Raw genomic sequence first — 7801 nt, 5'->3', positions numbered from 1 at the left:
ATGTTGTTCTGTGTATCGGGTATAAAGTGTAACACGACCTGTAGTTCTGTGTATCGGGTATAAAGTGTAACACGACCTGTAGTTCTGTGTATCGGGTATAAAGTGTAACACGACCTGTAGTTCTGTGTATCGGGTATAAAGTGTAACACGATCTGTAGTTCTGTGTATCGGGTATAAAGTGTAACACGATCTGTAGTTCTGTGTATCGGGTATAAAGTGTAACACGACCTGTAGTTCTGTGTATCGGGTATAAAGTGTAACACGACCTGTAGTTCTGTGTATCGGGTATAAAGTGTAACACGACCTGTAGTTCTGTGTATCGGGTATAAAGTGTAACACGACCTGTAGTTCTGTGTATCGGGTATAAAGTGTAACACGACCTGTAGTTCTGTGTATCAGGTATAAAGTGTAACACGACCTGTAGTTTTGTGTATCGGGTAAACGGTTTAACACGACCTGTAGTTCTGTGTATCAGGTATAAAGTGTAACACGACCTGTAGTTCTGTGTATCGGGTAAACGGTTTAACACGACCTGTAGTTCTGTGTATCAGGTATAAAGTGTAACACGACCTGTAGTTCTGTGTATCGGGTATAAGGTGTAACACGACCTGTAGTTCTGTGTATCGGGTAAACGGTGTAACACGACATCTCGTTCAGTGTGGTAGGTATACCATGTGACACGTTCTCTAGGTCAGTGTGGTAGGTATACCATGTGACACGTCCTCTAGTTCAATGTGTTAGGTATACCATTTGACACGACCTCTAGTTCAGTATTTTAGGTATACCATGTGACACGTCCTCTAGGTCAGTGTGGTAGGTATACCATGTGACACGACCTCTAGTTCAGTGTGGTAGGTATACCATTTGACACGACCTCTAGTTCAGTGTGATAGGTATACCATGTGACACGACATCTCTTTCAGTGTGGTAGGTATACCATGTGACACATCCTTTAGTTCAGTGTGGTAGGTATACCATGTGACACATCCTCTATTTGAGTGTGGTAGGTATACCATGTGACACGACTTCTAGTTCAGTGTGGTAGGTATACCATGTGACACATCCTCTATTTGAGTGTGGTAGGTATACCATGTGACACGTCCTCTATGTCAGTGTTGTAGGTATACCATGTGACACGACTTCTAGTTCAGTGTGGTAGGTATACCATGTGACACGTTCTCTATGTCAGTGTGGTAGGTATACCATGTGACACGTCCTCTAGTTCAATGTTGTAGGTATACCATGTGACACGTCCTCTATGTCAGTGTGGTAGGTATACCATGTGACACGTCCTCTAGTTCAATGTTGTAGGTATACCATGTGACACGTCCTCTATGTCAGTGTTGTAGGTATACCATGTGACACGACCTCTATTTGAGTGTGGTAGGTACACCATGTGACACGACTTCTAGTTCAGTGTGGTAGGTATACCATGTGACACATCCTCTATTTGAGTGTGGTAGGTATACCATGTGACACGTCCTCTAGTTCAATGTTGTAGGTATACCATGTGACACGTCCTCTATGTCAGTGTGGTAGGTATACCATGTGACACGACCTCTATTTCAATGTGTTCCAATAATACAATTGATATCTCCCTCTAGATTTGTGTGTCAGCTATATATTGTACCTGACTAATCGTTATACAGTTTACCTTTCTTCCCCTTTGAGATATATTGATGTTTATATTGTATATATGTACATATCTGTACATTGTTTCCATGAATACGTATTTGCAGTATTTTTGATATTTATTTACTTTTTTTCTTTTTTTTTTTCATTCTATTTATTTTCTTGATAATCACATGTTATCTGTTGTAATTTTAGATTAGCATTTATCTGTCCCTGTAAACAGAATCTTGTTACATTGTACCGTGTGCCGTCACCTGTAAGTTTGTACACAGATAACATACATAATTTTTATTCACATGGGGCTAACACAAACAAACGAGATAGTTGTGGGAAAAAAATGTCACCTCTTATCTCAAAACAGTATGGAAAAAGGGAGATAAGTCCTGCATACTGTACACAATTATTTTATCATCTGCTCGAAACTGAAATGTCATTCACTACACGTATATATTGTACTTATCCATGTGTAATATTTTAGTTGTACAATCCTTTCAATTTCCAATTTTTTTGAAAACAACTGTTGCGATCACCGACAGGACACGTAAAAAAAGACTAATACTCACCACGGTATCAAAACCAAACAGGTATACATATAATCCTTACAAGGCGAAACCACAAAAAAGTCTAGAAAAAGGAGCAACCTTTTTGTGATTCCAGGTTTTCATCTCTTTCTGTTATTGCACTTTGTCGGGTTTTCATATTTTGTTTTGGCACTTTATCGTGATTCGCTTGCAATAAATCAAAAAGACAAAATGTCACGAATGTCAAGGAAAGACAACAGAGAACACAAGCACGAAGGGTCTAGATCAAATGGGACCAGACTCTCGGAGGGTCAGGATCCTAGGGAACAAACTCATGGAGGGACAAGATCACAGGGAACAAACTCATGGAGGGACAAGATCACAGGTAACAAACTCATGGAGGGACAAGATCACAGGGAACAAACTCATGGAGGGACAAGATCACAGGAATCAAACTCATGGAGGGACAAGATCACAGGGAACAAACTCATGGAGGGACAAGATCACAGGAATCAAACTCATGGAGGGACAAGATCACAGGAAACAAACTCATGGAGGGACAAGATCACAGGGAACAAACTCATGGAGGGACAAGATCACAGGGAACAAACTCATGGAAGGACAAGATCACAGGGAACAAACTCATGGAAGGACAAGATCACAGGGAACAAACTCATGGAGGGACAAGATCACAGGGAACAAACTCATGGAGGGACAAGATCACAGGGAACAAACTCATGGAAGGACAAGATCACAGGAAACAAACTCATGCAAGGACAAGATCACAGGGAACAAACTCATGGAGGGACAAGATCACAGGGAACAAACTCATGGAAGGACAAGATCACAGGAAACAAACTCATGCAAGGACAAGATCACAGGGAACAAACTCATGGAGGGACAAGATTACAGGGAACAAACTCATGGAGGGACAAGATCACAGGGAACAAACTCATGGAGGGACAAGATCACAGGGAACAAACTCATGGAGGGACAAGATCACAGGAAACAAACTCATGGAGGGACAAGATCACAGGGAACAAACTCATGGAGGGACAAGATCACAGGAAACAAACTCATGGAGGGACAAGATCACAGGGAACAAACTCATGGAGGGACAAGATCACAGGAAACAAACTCATGGAGGGACAAGATCACAGGGAACAAACTCATGGAGGGACAAGATCACAGGAAACAAACTCATGGAGGGACAAGATCACAGGGAACAAACTCATGGAGGGACAAGATCACAGGAATCAAACTCATGGAGGGACAAGATCACAGGGAACAAACTCATGGAGGGACAAGATCACAGGAAACAAACTCATGCAAGGACAAGATCACAGGGAACAAACTCATGGAGGGACAAGATCACAGGAAACAAACTCATGGAAGGACAAGATCACAGGGAACAAACTCATGGAGGGACAAGATCACAGGAAACAAACTCATGGAGGGACAAGATCACATGAATCAAACTCATGCAAGGACAAGATCACAGGGAACAAACTCATGGAAGGACAAGATCACAGGAAACAAACTCATGGAGGGACAAGATCACAGGGAACAAACTCATGGAGGGACAAGATCACAGGAAACAAACTCATGGAGGGACAAGATCACAGGAAACAAACTCATGGAGGGACAAGATCACAGGAAACAAACTCATGGAGGGACAAGATCACAGGGAACAAACTCATGGAGGGACAAGATCACAGGTAACAAACTCATGCAAGGACAAGATCACAGGGAACAAACTCATGGAGGGACAAGATCACAGGAAACAAACTCATGGAAGGACAAGATCACAGGGAACAAACTCATGGAGGGACAAGATCACAGGGAACAAACTCATGGAGGGACAAGATCACAGGAATCAAACTCATGCAAGGACAAGATCACAGGGAACAAACTCATGGAGGGACAAGATCACAGGAAACAAACTCATGGAGGGACAAGATCACAGGGAACAAACTCATGGAGGGACAAGATCACAGGAAACAAACTCATGGAGGGACAAGATCACAGGGAACAAACTCATGGAGGGACAAGATCACAGGAAACAAACTCATGGAGGGACAAGATCACAGGAAACAAACTCATGGAGGGACAAGATCACAGGAAACAAACTCATGGAGGGACAAGATCACAGGGAACAAACTCATGGAGGGACAAGATCACAGGAAACAAACTCATGCAAGGACAAGATCACAGGGAACAAACTCATGGAGGGACAAGATCACAGGAAACAAACTCATGGAAGGACAAGATCACAGGGAACAAACTCATGGAGGGACAAGATCACAGGAAACAAACTCATGGAGGGACAAGATCACATGAATCAAACTCATGCAAGGACAAGATCACAGGGAACAAACTCATGGAAGGACAAGATCACAGGAAACAAACTCATGGAGGGACAAGATCACAGGGAACAAACTCATGGAGGGACAAGATCACAGGAAACAAACTCATGGAGGGACAAGATCACAGGAAACAAACTCATGGAGGGACAAGATCACAGGAAACAAACTCATGGAGGGACAAGATCACAGGGAACAAACTCATGGAGGGACAAGATCACAGGAAACAAACTCATGCAAGGACAAGATCACAGGGAACAAACTCATGGAGGGACAAGATCACAGGAAACAAACTCATGGAAGGACAAGATCACAGGGAACAAACTCATGGAGGGACAAGATCACAGGGAACAAACTCATGGAGGGACAAGATCACAGGAATCAAACTCATGCAAGGACAAGATCACAGGGAACAAACTCATGGAGGGACAAGATCACAGGAAACAAACTCATGGAGGGACAAGATCACGGGAAACAAACTCATGGAGGGACAAGATCACGGGAAACAAACTCATGGAAGGACAAGATCACAGGAAACAAACTCATGGAGGGACAAGATCACAGGAATCAAACTCATGCAAGGACAAGATCACAGGGAACAAACTCATGGAGGGACAAGATCACAGGAATCAAACTCATGCAAGGACAAGATCACACGGAACAAACTTACGGGGTGACAAGATCACACGGAACAAACCTACGGAAATACGAGATCACATGGAACAAACTTACGGAGTGACAAGATCACACGGAACAAACTAAGGGATTAAATCACACGGAATAAACACGAACTGAAACAAGTTGCAAATTTCGTCGTCGGTTTACGTCTTATTTCACTTCTTCTGTTTCTGGAGTCTGTTGATTACACAAAATACATATAACGCTTTTATAGCATTGTAGTTCGGAGGATTTGTTTGGTGGAAAAAACTTTAGTTGTTTTAGTCAGGAGGATTTGATCGGTGGGGTTATTTTTTTCTAGTAAGGAGGTTTTGGTCTGTAGGTTAAGCTTTAGTTTTTTTATGTCCGAATGGTTTGGTCAGTGGGTTTGGTTGTAGTAGTAAAGAGGATTTAGTCTGGGCATAATATTAGTTTTATCTAGTCTAGAGGATTTGGTCAGTGGGTTCGATTTAAGTGTTTTTATTCTGGAGTATTTAGTCGGTGGGTCTAGTTTTGGTTTTTTCTAGTCCGGAGGATTTCACCTGTGGGTTAAACTTTAGTTTTTTTTGCCAGGAGGATGTGGTCGGTAGGTTCAGTTTTGTTTTTTTTTTCTAGTCGGAGGATTTCCTCTGTGAGTTAAACTTTAGTTGTTGTTGTTTTTTTTTTTTTTTTTTTTCCTAGAACGGAGAATTTTAGTTACAATAGTCAGGAAGATTAGGCCGGTGAGTTAAACTTTAGTTTCTCTAGTCAGGAAGATTTGGTCGGTGGGTAAACTCTTAAGTTTCTCTAGTCAGGAAGATTTGGTCGGTGGGTTGAACTTTAGTTTCTCTAGTCAGAAAGATTTGGTCGGTGGGTTGAACTTTAGTTTCTCTAGTCAGAAAGATTTGGTCGGTGAGTTAAACTTTAGTTTCTCTAGTCAGAAAGATTTGGTCGGTGGGTAAACCTTTAGTTTCTCTAGTCAGGAAGATTTGGTCGGTGGGTTGAACTTTAGTTTCTCTAGTCAGAAAGATTTGGTCGGTGGGTTGAACTTTAGTTTCTCTAGTCAGAAAGATTTGGTCGGTGAGTTAAACTTTAGTTTCTCTAGTCAGAAAGATTTGGTCGGTGGGTAAACCTTTAGTTTCTCTAGTCAGGAAGATTTGGTCGGTGGATTGAACTTTAGTTTCTCTATTAAGGAATATTTGGTCGGTGGGTAAACCTTTAGTTTCTCTAGTCAGGAAGATTTGGTCGGTGGATTGAACTTTAGTTTCTCTAGTCAGAAAGATTTGGTCGGTGAGTTAAACCTTAGTTTCTGTAGTCAGGAAGATTTGGTCGGTGGGTTGAACTTTAGTTCCTCTAGTCAGGAATATTTGGTCGGTGGATTGAACTTTAGTTTCTCTAGTCAGGAAGATTTGGTCGGTGGATTGAACTTTAGTTTCTCTAGTCAGAAAGATTTGGTCGGTGGGTAAACCTTTAGTTTCTCTAGTCAGGAAGATTTGGTCGGTGGATTGAACTTTAGTTTCTCTAGTCAGAAAGATTTGGTCGGTGAGTTAAACCTTAGTTTCTGTAGTCAGGAAGATTTGGTCGGTGGGTTGAACTTTAGTTCCTCTAGTCAGGAATATTTGGTCGGTGGATTGAACTTTAGTTTCTCTAGTCAGGAAGATTTGGTCGGTGGATTGAACTTTAGTTTCTCTAGTCAGAAAGATTTGGTCGGTGGGTAAACCTTTAGTTTCTCTAGTCAGGAAGATTTGGTCGGTGGATTGAACTTTAGTTTCTCTATTAAGGAATATTTGGTCGGTGGGTAAACCTTTAGTTTCTCTAGTCAGGAAGATTTGGTCGGTGGATTGAACTTTAGTTTCTCTAGTCAGAAAGATTTGGTCGGTGAGTTAAACCTTAGTTTCTGTAGTCAGGAAGATTTGGTCGGTGGGTTGAACTTTAGTTCCTCTAGTCAGGAATATTTGGTCGGTGGATTGAACTTTAGTTTCTCTAGTCAGGAAGATTTGGTCGGTGGATTGAACTTTAGTTTCTCTAGTCAGAAAGATTTGGTCGGTGGGTAAACCTTTAGTTTCTCTAGTTAGGAAGATTTGGTCGGTGGGTAAACCTTTAGTTTCTCTAGTCAGGAAGATTTGGTCGGTGGATTGAACTTTAGTTTCTCTAGTCAGGAAGATTTGGTCGGTGGATTGAACTTTAGTTTCTCTAGTCAGGAAGATTTGGTCGGTGGGTAATGAGTTAAACTTTAGTTTCTCTAGTCAGGAAGATTTGGTCGGTGAGTTAAACTTTAGTTTCTCTAGTCAGGAAGATTTGGTCGGTGGGTAATGAGTTAAACTTTAGTTTCTCTAGTCAGAAAGATTTGGTCGGTGGGTAAACCTTTAGTTTCTCTAGTCAGGAAGATTTGGTCGGTGGGTAATGAGTTAAACTTTAGTTTCTCTAGTCAGGAAGATTTGGTCGGTGGGTAAACCTTTAGTTTCTCTAGTCAGGAAGATTTGGTCGGTGAGTTAAACTTTAGTTTCTCTAGTCAGGAAGATTTGGTCGGTGGGTTGAACTTTAGTTTCTCTAGTCAGAAAGATTTGGTCGGTGGGTAATGAGTTAACCTTTAGTTTCTCTAGTCAGGAAGATTTGGTCGGTGGGTAATGAGTTAAACTTTAGTTTCTC

The 7801-nt window shown here is 41.6% G+C and overlaps 1 protein-coding gene across 1 annotated transcript; it reads left to right on the top strand.

Moving 5' to 3' along the window:
- The first annotated feature begins 2442 nt into the window (after positions 1-2442).
- On the top strand, positions 2443-5193 carry LOC132562205 (uncharacterized). Its single transcript, XM_060226935.1, has one exon. It carries the CDS (start codon positions 2443-2445, stop codon positions 5191-5193), a length of 2751 nt encoding a protein of 916 aa, XP_060082918.1.
- Positions 5194-7801: the final 2608 nt, after the last annotated feature.

Source organism: Ylistrum balloti, unplaced genomic scaffold (genome assembly GCF_031769215.1).
Source record: "Ylistrum balloti isolate Yb309-2 unplaced genomic scaffold, AGI_CSIRO_Ybal_v1 Utg371360, whole genome shotgun sequence".
Lineage (NCBI taxonomy): Eukaryota > Metazoa > Mollusca > Bivalvia > Pectinida > Pectinidae > Ylistrum > Ylistrum balloti.
The sequence above is the reverse complement of the archived record's forward strand: the minus strand, read 5'-3'. Positions and strand labels throughout refer to the sequence as shown.

Bases quoted from the DNA above. Each gene is read 5' to 3' on its own strand.
- LOC132562205 (XM_060226935.1), top strand. From the start codon at position 2,443: ATGGGACCAGACTCTCGGAGGGTCAGGATCCTAGGGAACAAACTCATG.